At 44.7% G+C, this 15078-nt stretch overlaps 1 protein-coding gene across 1 annotated transcript in view; it reads right to left on the bottom strand.

The window, feature by feature from the left end:
• DMBT1 (deleted in malignant brain tumors 1) overlaps positions 1-7141 on the bottom strand; it is a gene marked incomplete at its 3' end in the record, with an annotated part of 83895 nt that extends 76754 nt beyond the window's left edge. Inside the window, exons 1-8 of the mRNA XM_084525505.1 lie at positions 6880-7141; positions 5305-5349; positions 4776-4817; positions 3652-3693; positions 3324-3371; positions 2070-2381; positions 1767-1808; positions 856-1167 (exon numbers count right to left, since the gene is read on the bottom strand). Coding sequence (XP_084381631.1) covers positions 856-1167; positions 1767-1808; positions 2070-2381; positions 3324-3371; positions 3652-3693; positions 4776-4817; positions 5305-5349; positions 6880-6940 — 904 coding nt within the window. The 5' untranslated portion in view covers positions 6941-7141. The remainder of the gene's footprint in view (positions 1-855; positions 1168-1766; positions 1809-2069; positions 2382-3323; positions 3372-3651; positions 3694-4775; positions 4818-5304; positions 5350-6879) is intronic.
• Between the last annotated feature and the right edge of the window lie 7937 nt (positions 7142-15078).

Here is a 15078-nt window from a genome sequence, read left to right as displayed (position 1 = left end):
CAAAGCTGAACCCAGCGCAGAGCACAGGGGGCGATCACCTCCCCGGCCCTGCTGGCTGCACCATCCCTGACACGAGCAGGGTGCCGCTGGCCTTGCCCACCTGGGCACACTGCCGGCTCGTGTTGAGGTGAGCACTGACCAGCTCCCCCAGCTCCTTTTTCATGCACAGCTTTCCAGCCCCTCTGCCCCAAGACTGTAGCGATGCACGGGGTTGCTGTGACCAATATGCAGGATCTGACACTTAGCCATGTTGAACCTCATCCCCTGGGGCTCTGCCCATCGATCCAACCTGACCAGGGCCCTCTGCAGGGACTTTCTACCTCCAGAAGATTGACACTTCCTCACAACTTGGCGTTGACTTAAAACCTACTGAGGGGGCACTTAATTCTCCCATACACATCATCAATTAAGATAGGAGAGAGAATAAGCCCCAACACGAAAGCCAGGGGAACACCACTCATGATGCCGGTGCAATCTGGACAGGGCATGGTGCACCCTGAGCTCTGAGTTCTCCGAGCCTGAAGAAAGGAGCCAGGGGAGATGCAGACGTACCTGGAGTTGCGGGACTTGGGGTTGTCGTCGTGGTTATTGCAGCTACAGAGGAAGGAAGAGAAAGAAGCAAGTGAGGGACTATGGGAGGAAGGCGCGTGACCAAGTTTGCTGCCAGCACTGGGGATGTCACTGCTGCCCTGTCACGCTGGCAATGTAGAGCGTGGGGATCTCAGCACGGGCATCCAGCATGGCAACAGAGCAAAATAGGAATGGGAAATGTAGCACTGAACCTTCTCCCCAACAGGCAATGTGGGGGCAATCTATGAAAGCATGACATGATTGATGGAGGAAAACCAACAGTACCTGAGCAGAGAACGCCTGCGTCTTCACTGTGTGCACAGTTGTGGACGCCCCAGCCAGAGCTCCTGCACTCAAACAGGGAGGACTCATTCCCGGTGCACTGCACATCGTCCAGGTAAATGCTGCCACTGCCTTGTCCAAAATAGGCACTTCCAAATGCAGAAACAGCGTAGCCGCATCCCAGCTGCCTGCACACAACCTGGGCATCATTGAGGTCCCAGCCGTCATCACACACCGTGCCCCGGCTCCCATTCTGGTAGATCTCAATGCGCCCCTCACACCGGTTCCTGCCGTTCACCAAGCTCAGCGAGCCACCTGGGAAAGCAGGGAACAAGGAAAACGTGGGAAAAGCTGCTGGCACACAGGCACCTGCCCTCACCATTGCATTTCAGCCCCACACCACTTTCAGGCCACCGCTATTGCCAACCTCCACGCTATTAGGCTCTGCTTTCGCCTGCCTCCGCTCTCCCATCCTTCTATTCTGTGACTCTCGTGCTCCTTCGAAAGGGATTGGGGGGGTTTGGTGGATGCAAGCTCAACGCGAGCCAGCAACGGGCCCCCATTGCCCACAGGGCCAGCCCTGATGTGGGGTGCACAAAGCACCACTGAGCTAGCCAGTTGGAAGGAGTGCTTGCCCCACTCTACTCAGCACATCTACGCCTGCACCTTGAGTCCTGTGTGCAGTTCTGGGCTCCAGGAAAGAAGGATACAAAAAGATTGCAGTCATTCCAACGGGGGCCGTAACAGCCCCAGGGGCATCACCATGCCCTGCCCTGGTGCGTGTGGCTCCCAGCACCGCCCTCCTGACCCTCCACACCTGGCACTGGGCAGCGTCAGACCGCCAAGCTGCTCGGGCTGCTAACCAGTGCTGCCTGAGAATGCGCAGAAAGGAGCCACGGGAGATGCAGACGTACCTGGAGTTGTGGTGGGAGTTGGGCTCGTCGTGGTTACTGCAGCTGTGGAAGACAAAAGAGAAAGAAGCAAGTGAGGGACTTTGGGAGGAAGGAGACTGACTGGGTTTGCTCCCGGAACTAGGGATGTCAATGCTCCCCAGTCACATTGGCAATGCAGAGCGTGGAGATCTCAACACAGGCATCCAGCTTGCGGACAGAGCAATATAGAAACGGGAAATGTGGATCTCAACCTTCACCACAACAGGCAATGTGGGGGCAATCTATGAAACCACAATATGATTGATGGAGGAAAATCAACAGTACCTGAGCAGATAACACCTGCGTCTTCACTGTGTGCACAGTTGTGGACGCCCCAGCCAGAGCTCCTGCACTCAAACAGGGAGGACTCACTCCCGGTGCACTGCACATCGTCCAGGTAAATGCTGCCACTGCCTTGTCCAAAATAAGCACTTCCCACTGCAGAAACAGCGTAGCCACATCCCAGCTGCCTGCACACAACCTGGGCATCACTGAGGTCCCAGCCGTCATCACACACCGTGCCCCGGTTCCCATACTGGTAGAGCTCAATGCGCCCCTCACACCGGTTCCTGCCATTCACCAAGCTCAGGGAGACACCTGGGAAAGCAGGGGAGAAGAAAAATGTGGGAAAAGCTGCTGACAAAAGCTGCTGGCTCATGGGCACCTGCGCTCACCATTGCATTTCATCACTGCACCACTTTCAGGCCACTGGGATCACCACCCTCCATGGTATTATGCTTTGACTTTCCCTCTTTCTGCTCTCCCATCTTTCAATTCTGTGACTCTGTTGCTTCTTTGAAAGGGATTGGGGGACTTTGGTGGCCGTGAGCTCCATGCTAGCCAGCAACAGGCCCTGGTTGCCCACAGGGCCAGCCCTGATGTGGGGTGCACAAACCGCTGCTGAGTTAGCCAGTTGGAAGGAGTGCCTGCCCCACTCTACTCAGCACAGCAGTGGCTGCACCTCAAGTCCTGTGCGCAATTCTGTGCAGCTCCGTGACAGAAGAAGGATATAAAAAGATTGCACACATACTAAAAGAGGACCACCGAGATCGGGAAAGGGCTAGAGAGCTTGAAATTTCCAGGAGAGGATGAGGCCACTTGGTTGGTTCAGATTAGAAAAGAGGAGCCTGAGGGGTGAGCCCGCTGCTGCCTATGCCTTCCCCTCGATGGGGAATGGTGAGGGAGACACCGATCTCTTCCATCCAGTGACAGGACACGAGGAAAGGCCTGAAACGTGCCTCAGGGGAGGCTCAGCTTGGACGTTAGGAACAGGGTCTTCACTGAGAGGCAGGCCAGACACTGCAGCAGGCTCCCTGGCAAGTGGTCATGGCCCCAGGCCTTTGAGTGCCGAAGAAGCATTTCCACAATGCTCCTAGACACGTGCTGGAGATGGACATGATGGGCTTTGTTATTCGCTACCAACTATGGATATTCTATGGCACTGGGACCCCGTGGAAGAGTCAAAGCCCACCCTGGCACTCAGTAACTGATGAAACCCAAAGGGAGTGCACAGAAAACACTGCAAAAACACAGACGTACCTGGAGGAACAGTTCCTTGGAAGTCAACTGTGGTTGTGTCTGTCCGATCTGTTGAGGGAGGAAGAGAGAGAAGCAAGTGAGGCACTTCTGGATGAAGGAGCAACCAGGACAGGGCATGGTGCATCCCTGAGCTCTGCGCTTTCCATGCCTGCAGGCAAGGAGGACCACAACAGCCCCAGGAGCAGCACCTGGTGCATGCAGAACCCAGCACCACCTCCTGCCCATCCAAACCTGGCACTGGGCAGCGTCAGACAGCCAAGCTGCTTGGACTGCTAACCAGTGCTGCCTGAGAATGCACAGAAAGGAGCCATAGGAGATTCAGACATACCTGGAGTTGTGGTGGGATATGGTCTCGTCGTGGTTACTGCAGCTGCAGTGGAAAGAAGAGAAAGAAGCAAGTGAGGGACTATGGGAGGAAGGAGCATGACCAGGTTTGCTCCCAGCACTGGGGATGTCACTGCTGCCCGGTTGAAGTGGCAATGCAGAGCGTGGGGATCTCAGCACGGGCATCCACCATGGGAACAGAGCAAAATAGGAATGGGAAATGTAGCTCTGAACCTTCTCCACAACAGGAAAATTAGGGGCAAGCTATGAAACCACAATATGATTGATGGAGGAAAATCAACAGTACCTGAGCAGATAACACCTGCGTCTTCACTGTGTGCACAGTTGTGGACGCCCCAGCCAGAGCTCCTGCACTCAAACAGGGAGGACTCACTCCCGGTGCACTGCACATCGTCCAGGTAAATGCTGCCACTGCCTTGTCCAAAATAAGCACTTCCCACTGCAGAAACAGCGTAGCCGCATCCCAGCTGCCTGCACACAACCTGGGCATCATTGAAGTCCCAGCCGTCATCACACACCGTGCCCCGGCTCCCATACTGGTAGAGCTCAATGCGCCCCTCACACCGGTTCCTGCCATTCACCAAGCTCAGGGAGACACCTGGGAAAGCAGGGAACAAGGAAAATGTGGGGAAAGCTGCTGGCACTCTGTCCCCAGCTCCCAGCTATGTGTCTGGGACTCTATGGAAAAGTCAAAGCCCACCTTGGCACTCAGCAACTAATGATACCCAAAGGGAGTGCACAGAAAACACTGGAAAAACACAGACGTACCTGGAGGAACAGTTCCTTGGAAGCCAACTGTGGTTGTGTCTGTCCGACCTGTTGAGGGAGGAAGAGAGAGAAGCAAGTGAGGCACTTCTGGATGAAGGAGCAATTGGGACAGGGCACGGTGAATCCCTGAGCTCTGCGCTCTCCATGCCTGCAGGCAGGGAGGACCACAACAGCCCCAGGAGCAGCACCTTGTTCTGCCCTGGTGTATGTGGCTCCCAGCACCACCTCCTGCCCATCCAAACCTGGCACTGGGCAGCTTCAGACAGCCAAGCTGCTTGGACTGCTAACCAGTGCTGCCTGAGAATGCACAGAAAGGAGCCATGGGAGATTCAGACGTACCTGGAGTTGTGGTGGGATATGGTCTCGTCGTGGTTATTGCAGCTGCAGTGGAAAGAAGAGAAAGAAGCAAGTGAGGGACTATGGGAGGAAGGAGCGTGACCAGGTTTGCTCCCAGTATTAGAGATGTCGCTGCTGTCCAGTCACAGTGGCTATGCAGAGTGTGGGGGTCTCAGCATGAGCATTCAGTGTGGGGACAGAGCAAAATAGAAATGGCAAATGAACCATCACTGTTTCTCATAAACCAAGCTGAGTTTCTTGTTGGAAATGCCATGTTTAAAGAGTGGCTACATTTGTCCACACTGGGGAGAAACAACCTCAAGTGAGGAATATTTTCCATGAATATCCCTCATCTATAATGATGCAGTGCAATCTCTCCAGGATCTCTGCACTCTCCATGCCTGCAGACAAGGCAAACGACAGCCCTAGGGGCAGCACCATGAACTAGCCTGATGTGTGTGGCCAAGCTGCTTGAGCTGCTAACCAGTGCAGCCCGAGAAGAGTGCACAGAAAGGAGCCATGGCAGATGTACCTGGAAATGTACTTGTGCCCAGAGAGCTTCTTGTGGTAGTTGTAACTGTGGATTAAGGAAAAGCAATAATTAAGTGAGGGACTTTGGGAGGAATGAGCATTACAAAGCTTGTTCCCAGTACTGGCTTATTCATCGATGTGCTTTCATAGTTTCCAGACTGTGAGACATGATCTTTTATTTGGACATGGGATTCTTTCCAAAAGAGAGAATTTCTCCAGAATTACTCCTTTTTCATTTTTATCTACTTCTCAGCTAGACACTTGTGTATTTGGTATCAATCTAATGTAGAAACTGACAGAAATACAATTTGTAAGCAATTAAAAATAAATCAATAAAAACTATGCAGATTACTTTTTCTAGGGCTATAAATTTCAGTTGAGACAATGGGTTTACTATAGGAAAACAAAATAGCTGGACAAACTTTTTTCTGAGACACTCAATCCACGCAATGACTATTACAATAGCACACTGATGCATCTTCTGACAAGACAGACAGGAGAGGTGTGAGGGAGAGTTGCTGAAAATGTGTTTTAGGAAAAGGGTCTGCTGTATATTTTTCCCACCAATATGTTTTAAATACTGGAAGGACGCAAAGGATGTTTTTTTATTCATAGCTGCAGAGAACAACAGATAGGTTTCAGCAAACAGACAGGTTTCCCCAGAAGGAGTATAACACTTTTTTTTTTTTTTTTTTTTTTTTTTTGCCTATGTCTTAAAAGCACATGTGCCTGAATTAAAGCTGGGAAGTCCCCTTGTTAATGCAAACCATGATGCTGACAGGTGTAATACTGCTCAGGAGGTGTCTGCTGAGAATGGCGAGTCCAAGATATCACCCTTGTGAAATATCAATACTCTTTAGAAAGTCCTCGGTGATACTAAATGTTGGTTTCTGAGAAAGCACAACCTACCTGAACACTGTCACTGTTATGATTTAGCTGTGGAAATGTGCAAGGCTGGGTTTTTACAGTCTCTAGGTTTTCTGTCTGTGTGCATGACCATCTCAGTGGCATAACTGGGAGGAAAATGCATGTCCCTGGTACTACATGATGCCATGCATAAGAGCAACTGTCTTACTATTGTGCTTCAATTAAGTTATATAAAGTTAAATAAGTATTGGGTGGTTCCATAAGCATCTAGAAGGTTAACCTTGAATTATTTTAAAGCAAGTATAGATTACAGCCAAGGAATGACATTTCTTCTTAATTTCATATTGAAGAACACAGATTTATGCAGTCTTTTATTAGTACTTTCAAGGTAGTTTATTTTTTTTCTAAATTTGGTTTAATCTATGCTACAGGACACTACTGTAAAAGTTGGAATGATATTGGTTTCATTGTAATAAATTTACTTAAATATAAATAATAGTTAATCACAATGTTGAATGGATCATATTTTTAATAAGACAACACAATGCTATCAAATTGTAACCCATTTTACATCCAATCTTTGCACAAAGTTGATAATATTAGCACATGAGTTACATGTATGGAACCACTGCAGAAGCGTAAGACATCCCCTTTTTTCTACTTTTTTTTTTTTTTGAAATACTAGTTTTAAAAATTTTAAGTGGTTTACCTGTGGTGGCATCCAGAAGAGCTGTACTTAAGAAGAAAAGCAAGATCTTGTTGGTACCCATCTTGCCAAGAGGTGCCAATAACACAGAGCATCAGAATTTATACTTCTACCCCTGTGAAAGGGTGAGGCTTCCAAGGCCAGTCTGTCCAAACAATAGCTGATTATGAAATATAGTTTAACAGTCATGGCCCAAGTTATGTCTGATTTCTTATCCAATATTTTTATGACTACCTGATCTTTACAGAAAGATAACCTATGTAGAACAAAGTTTCCATTTCCCGTAAAATTTGTGCTGTCGTCACTAATACAAATTATCTTAACTATATATTTGACTTGTGTGCAGGCACAGCATTACCTTTGGAACCAGACTGGTGAACCAATGTGTTTCTTTGCACCTACCATTCCAATTTTATTTATTTGCTGCTTGTAGCTAATGGCTTAATTAAGCAGACTGTAATGCATTGCAAGGTGAGGCATCAAATTCATACCAGGAATGATGAATCCTTCAAGAAAGAATTCTGGTCTCATATATGTTTATATTTCTGATGGTTTCCTCTTGAAATTACACGCTTGCTTCTCTGTTGCTTGTCAACAAACAGCACATCATACATGCGATTGAGTCTGGTATCAAAAATAAATTAATGTCAGCTATTTGTTAAATACTCTTACTAAGCCTAACCAGGGACCTCTGTTGAGCTTGCTCTGGTTTAGCAGTGTCTTCCCTCAATCTACCACTATGCTCCTTAGCTGAATTTGGCAATAAAACTTCCTTCAACCTTTTGAATCATGAAGTTTATCAAAAGAGAAAGAAATATGGGTTGAAGAAAAACCAAAAGTTCTGTTGAACTGGTTTCATTGCTTGGTCTGTGTGAAGTCTTAATGCAGTTTTAGAATGCTTAGGGAACAATAGCCTGTCCTGCTAATTTGTTAGCTGGAGTCACTATATTTCACTTCGACTGTTTCTCCTCATGTGATGAGAAGAAACTCAGGCCAGCTAAAAATAGGACATTTGTTGGTCTAATATTCTGTTCATTGCACTTCATACAGGCTATACTTATCTGTCCATTTTGGCTATGACACAAACACTAATCAAACCACATAGCTGACATAATTCATGATTCCTGATGGTAGACTCCAACCTTCCTCCTGCAGCAAGGCACAGCTTGGGTCTAGAAACAAAGGGGATAAGGAATTCCCTTTCTGAAAAGGTTAACAGCACTAGAATAGAGGAAGAAAGGACAAAAGACCAGGGTCCAGAAACAGAATCAGAAGTTGTCAAAGCAGTCACTGAGAAGAGCAAACAAACTGGAGCACAATGGTAAATACAACTGATTGTATTCATGTAATGAAGAAATGGAAGCATGAACATTGCTATTCACAGCTCTGCTGTTCCTGACAAAAGGAAAAACAATACCATGTGCTCAGTGGAGTGATCACACATCATGATTCGGAAGGGGCTGTAGGGTCATTTTCCTTCCTCTAAATTCATGAAAAATAACATTTTTTTACAGGCTGAGGTGCTCAAACAGCTGGAAAGCAGTTTTGCAGACAAGGAACCTGGGGGTCCTGGGGAGCAAATTGATCCCACAATGTGCCCTTGCAGCAAAGATGGACAATGGCATGCTGGTGCCACATTCAGAAGCGTTGCCAGCAGCTGAGGGCGGTGATCCATTGTCCCCTGCACTCAGCACTGGTGAGCATGCTGGTTTCACACCGGTGGCTAACTCAGCTCCACCACACCGCTCTCTTAGTCCCCCTCCTACACAGAACAGGTGGAGAAAATATGAAAACAAAAAGGAAAAAAAAACTCATGGGGTGAGATAGTGACAGGAAGATTACTCACCAGTTACCATCATGGGCAAAACAGACACAACGTGAGGGAGATTAATGTCAGTTGTCGCTTACTACTAACAGACTAGAGCAGTGAGATCTAAAAGTGAACAAAAAACACCTTACCCTCCATCCACCCTCCCCTACCTCCTCTTGAGCAGTGCAGGGGAATGGGGGCTGTGGTCAGTCCCTGACCCTTTGTCTCTGCCACGCCGTCATGGTTCCTCTCTGCCTCTGCTCCCCGTGGGGTCCCTCCCATGGGATGCCATCCTTCCCAAACTGAGCCTGCAGGGGCTGCCCACAGGCAGCAGCTCTTCAAGAACCGCTCCCTACACAGCTCTGTGCCACAGGGTCAACAACTGGCACAGGTTGCCCAGCAAGGCTGTGGATTCCTCCATCCTTACAGATAGTCAAATCTGACTGGGCACAGTCCTGAGCAACCTGCTTTTGGTGACCCCACCTAGAGAAGGAAGGTGGACCAGATGATCTCCAGAGGTGCCAGTCAGCCTCAGCTGTTCCGTGGTACCATGAATAGAAAATTTATGGATGATGTCAAGGAGGTTCAAGAACAGAAGAGGACTAGAGGTGGAGTGTTTTAATTTATCCACATTAAATCCGCAAGCACAGCTCTTTATCACAAACTAGGCTTTCAGAGTTCTTGCCAGGCCTCACCCTATTCTAGCCTAAGAGGAAATTTCTGACATTTCCAGTCAACATTTTTAAGTTAGCTTAGGCCCTGTATCTTCAGATTTAATAACAGGTACCTTTGATTTACATCTGCTAGAATGCCAGCATCCTCTGTACAAAAAAATCCCTTAGTACCTCTACTTTATACTGCACATACCAAAATCACAGCAGGAAGTCTCCTGTGAAATGACTCCTCACACATTTAGTAGTTGCACAGTGATTACTTCCCAGCACCAACCCACTTACAGCAGGTTATTCAACTTTTATGCTACTTTACAGCATATTCAAACTGTTAAGCAGCAAACTCCTAGAGAAAGCTGAAATTAACCCACATAAATCATTTTGTCTAGAAGATTTTAACCATTCCAGCTCCTTTCAAGACCATGTTTCCATGTCTTGTTTTAACTAGACAGATTTTTCCCTTTGTTCTCAGAACACGACAACAATAGCTTACTTCTAGAGACTTTCAATGACTTTGTGAACTTGGAAAAACTCATTAAAACTAATTATCTCACCACAACATGGTATCTTTGTCAAGGACATTCCCTTCATCCTATATACCTGCCAGAGCTTGTCATCATCTAAAAATTATCCTGTGATTAAACATAAAAATGCAAAGAAAGAGATGAATTAAGCTACTTAAAAATAATACATTTTATTTGCAGGAAATATTATTGGATTAAAAAAAAATAGTGTGCTTATTTATTTTTTTTTACATGTGGTACTTGAGGAAATTCAAAAGCTAGTAGAGTAAGCATTCCTTTCTGTTATTTGTCATACTAAATTCCAGTCCCATGTCTCATTATATCTCTGTTTCAAGTATACAGATGTGGGGAGGAACACCTGTAGTTTTAAGTGGGGAAAAAAAAATTACAAATACTTAATTCTTTTGACCCTACAGAACCCAGCAGGACTAACAGTCTTGATTCCCAGAGATAAGTTTACAGTGATGGCCAGCGCTGGTTTTCATTATCAGCCCAGCTTATGTAGGTGTTCCCCAAGATTTCCTAACTGGTAGCTTGCACAGTAGATATCTACATTGTGCTGCCCAGAGCTGTATCTCGTGGATTTTATCTTGTTTCAGAGGTTAAAAAGCAGAAAAAAAGCAAGAGTCATAATGGAAAAGTCCAGATTACTGGGTTTTGATTTTCCCAGCTGAAGGACCCAAGCGTTTAAAAGCTTTCAGACAAGCTCTGGAAGAAGAACAGGGGAGGCTCTCATCCTTGCACATACTGAGCTTCAGCAGGGCAACTGGATTTTTGCCAGGGTAACAAGCCCTACCACCTATATAGACAGAGGTGTATTAGAAAATCCCCAAAACAAACCAGAAAAGCTAGTCATCATGAACAACGGGAAGTTCAATTAAAAAGAAAAAAAAAAAAAAAAAAGTCTCTTGAGGTAAGGTTGAGACAAAACATAAACTCCTTGCTAACACTTCTCTTCTTAAAAAATCCATGCAATTAGCATTTCTGGTAAGTGCTGACTGAAATGTGAGGAGGTTGTTTATAGCTATCGCTAATCAATAAGCAGATTTCTTATGTTCATGTCACCAAAGCAGCAATATCACCTGCTGTGAAATTGTTGGTGATTTACAGACCTCTCCCAACAGAAGAATGATTATCTAAATTTTCCACAGCTCTATTCTCAATACCATCTTTTCAAAATTGAACTTCTCCAAAACATCCATCTCTTCCAAAGAAGAGCTTGCACAATTCCTGACCTTGTTAACGGAGCCATGCAAGGCCAGGAAGACCACTTGCATGGCCAAGGCATTGTCTTTCAGACTTCAGGAAAGATAATCAAACCTGGTGCTATGCTGATAAGGTGACTGGTACAGACTGTAGGAAGTTTAACGTCTGGTAATACTTTTTAACAATAGGATTTATTAACACATTCTATAATAAGTCACTTATAAATCCTTTGCATGAAGAAGAATTAGGTACGTCTGTTGCAGGAAATGGAACTGAAACTAAAAAACATATCGACCCAAAGCACTTGTTCAGCTCTGGGGCATATCTGTCAATCACCAACAACGATAAATACTTTAAATCAATATCTAGTTAAATAATTCTTGTTAGAAAACTAGATCTGTTCTGAACTTCGGTAAGTGTAATGAAGAAATGCAATGAAAAATATTGTGTTAAGAAATATGACAGCTGAATATGACTGCGTTTCTTTTGCAAGATTAACAACAATATAATTCCACTTTAAATGACAAATCAAAGTTGAGTGCCAAAATAACATTTCCCTAAATGTTTGGTTTTACTTCTTGTGGCAGTTTGACTTAGGAATGTGTATTTTTAATAGTTAAAATCGTCACCAATGGAAAAAAAAAATCAATCAATAAATTTTTTTCTTCATATCTCCAATCTAATACTTAGTCCAACATGGCCCTGCTTTCTGACCTGTATCTATTTCTTATTTTCCACTGCATCAGGATGGAGTGCAAAGTGCAGTATGTTCAACTTCTTTTTTTTTTTTTCTTTCTTTCTTTCTTTTTTCACGCCTAACTGTGTGGGTCATTTCTGCCAGTCTGGAAATGTGCTTTTTATAATATGGTAGGTGCCTCACATGTGATACTCTGTGAAACAACAGGAGCATTGTACTTACTAAATTAAAGGTATAAATACACCTGTTCCTCTCCCCTGCCTCCCCATTACTATGCATTATATAAAAATGTGTAGACAGGGAAAGGAAGTTAACAAATTTCACCACACCTCGTGAAGTCAATTTTGCACACTTAATGCTGCATTATATGTTGCAATACATAATCACAGCTTAACTGGGAGCCAATGTAGGTCATTAAAATTAAACATTACAATTAAAATTAAACATTAAAATTAGCAACAATTTTCTCCTGAAAGTTTTGGAAATACTGAGCATAGTTAAGTGTTTGCCTACCTCTCTGCAAAACCAGGCCTCCAAGATACTTCTCAAAATCCATTATGAAGATGTTTGCTGAAATGCTTATGGCTCAGGTGATGTCCTCGGTTCATACTTTTCACAACGATGGTGCATACTGAGGGCACCATGCTTCAAGATCCTACACTGGAAAACTTCCAAAGGCCAAGCCAGCCTATTAAATGCCTTTCTACAAAGCCCAGCACAACTTCAGCATGACCATACCAATGTCAAGCAGTAGGTTTTGTACGTTAGTATGAAGACAAAACATGAGTGCTCTCAGGTAATTAGAACAAGCAATGGGGTCTAATGGGATCCAGCCTGTGCTTGGCATCACCTAAATAGCAGCCAAGTTTAAAGAAGAGAGCCTAGAAGCTGGCCATAGAATAATGCAGGGCCAAGCACTGGCCAACCACAATTCCTCAGCTGAGTTATGCTCACTGGCCCACATGCTCACAACCTGATGATAGGACTTTAGCTTTCTAACCCAGTCACCTTGGACCTTGCAAGTACATCCTTGTTAGATAAGAATTTTGTATTGCTCTACTTTTCTAAAAAAACATCAGAAGGAAGGGAAAGGTGATGTATGCACCCTAAAATGAAGCGATTAAAATATGTTATGGTTTTCACTGACATTCAGTTTTATTAGATTGATTGCAAACTCAACAGATATGGTCCAAAAACAGTGAAGATCTATAGAATTGTTTAAAACAAATATCCTAAAAGGATTATACTTTGTGTTTGCAAGTTAGGTTTTGCAAGAATCGCATACATCTCGCCCCCTGTAAGGTCTATATTTCTATCCTGAGGATTTCATTGTGCCGCAGCAGCCTTTGGTGTTGCCTGGTTTGTGTGAATACAATAATATTATAAATCCACTCTGTCTTGTCATAAGGATGCATGAATCATCCTTTCAAAAAGGGAAAAATACAAGAGCCACTGACTTATTCCATTGTACGCCTTGTAGCTGCCACCCCATTTTGTAGTAAAATTAGTGAAGTTTTTAACCAAGAACCTGAGCTAAGAACAGTAATAATATAAGTTTTCCTTGAACTGACAAAAAGCTTTGAAAGACAAATAAACATTAACACGAGCCTTTTCAAATAAGCATTAGCAGGGCATGTAAGAATGATTTAAAAGAGTGTAAGAGTAGATGTTAACTATTACCAACCATTATTTGTATTTACTAAGAGAGCTTTAACAACTATACCCTTCACCTAAAATTTGAGATTTGATATGTAGATGCACAAGACATTACTATGAGACTTAACAACACATAACTAAGAAATAGTGAGGAAAACTTCAGATCCTAGTGCAAATAAGTCAGTGTAAATAAGGCTGTAGTGATGCTCATATCTTTTCTATTCATCCAGCAGTATTTAATAGAGGAGGAAATTATGGGGGCAATTTGGTTTGTATTTTAACAAAACCAAAAATTTATTATAGCTCTCTAGCTACTCCATATTCTTTGGTCCTAAGCATTAAGTACACATGAATCATCAAATGTTCAACCAGTCCAGTTCACAGTCTAAGTTCCACCTTTTCAATCTCCTTCTCCATCAGAAACCTTCCACGGAAAAAAAAATCCCCTGCAGCACGCAATTACTCTATTTCAGCGGTGAGCCAAAAGACATTGAATGCTGATCTAGGTGTCTTCCTCAGAGAAGTTTTGCACATGCTCCAAAGCAGGAAGGCTGTAACAGAAGCTCAGTTTGCCCATTTACAGCTTCCTCCCCCAGATACACCTAAGCAGGTTAACCTTAGGAATAATAAAAAGCAAGGCTTTGCTCTCTTCACTTTCCTAAGCATCTGAATGTTGCAATAAAGGTACCAAAGGTCGATCGATTCAAAAGGGACTGCCCTAACAGCAGCCGTTAAAGGCTGGTTCTATCTGCCTTGGCCACAGCCCGGAGCCAGCCTCGAACACATGCAATGCAGTGATAAAAGACAAAAACGCATGTTCCAGAGACATCAAACCAAAGTTGCCCAGCAATAAGGGATCCAATGAGGTGCTCCTCACTGCCAATAGCATTGTGCTCTGCCTCTGACACATCCTATTTTGTGCCAAAGTCTCTAGAGGCACAGTCCAGCTCATGCAGGCACCTGCAGGCAAGGAACAAGGAAGTACAGCACTTCTTAGAGTCAGCTTCTCCAAAGATATTCTCAGAAGCTGCCCCCTGATGGGCTAGCAGAGGAGGAACTCCTGGTATCTCGGTCCAACATGTACCATCCACAACATTTATTGCTGCTTGGGAAAACAGGAGGAGGAGACGTCCTAACTGGCACTCTTGGACCAACGCTCTGTTTGCTCTCTTGTGATGGCCAAAATATTTGTTCCACACTGCATTCTGGGAAGGTCATTAAGCCCCATTAAGCCCTAATGATGCTCATTTGTTGCACCTGCTAATTGTCTTTCCTTCCAGCAGATGAATCGCCACCGTTGCATATGGCAGAGCTATGCTGTTACCTAAAAAAGTTATACTGACTTCATTTGACCTTGCCCGTTGACAAAGAAAAATAAACAAAGGACTTTCAAGTTGGTTTCCAGAATTGCCTTTGTTTGAGAGTAAAGTGCTAGGCTATAATTTTCCCATTGTGGTAATAGCACGTTAAGGATTTGTATGAGTTTTACAGATGTACCTGTGTTAGCCAGTAAGCCACAGACGTATGACATTACGCAGGGCTTATCTCACAGAAGATCTGGACCAGTGACAAATAAGGTTCTAGACCAGGAAGACAAATAAGGTCTTCCTGGATTTTTCCAGAACCCAGGTATGTCAT

Source organism: Aythya ferina (assembly GCF_964211825.1).
Source record: "Aythya ferina genome assembly, chromosome: 7".
Lineage (NCBI taxonomy): Eukaryota > Metazoa > Chordata > Aves > Anseriformes > Anatidae > Aythya > Aythya ferina.
This window is presented reverse-complemented; position numbering and strand designations above follow the sequence as displayed.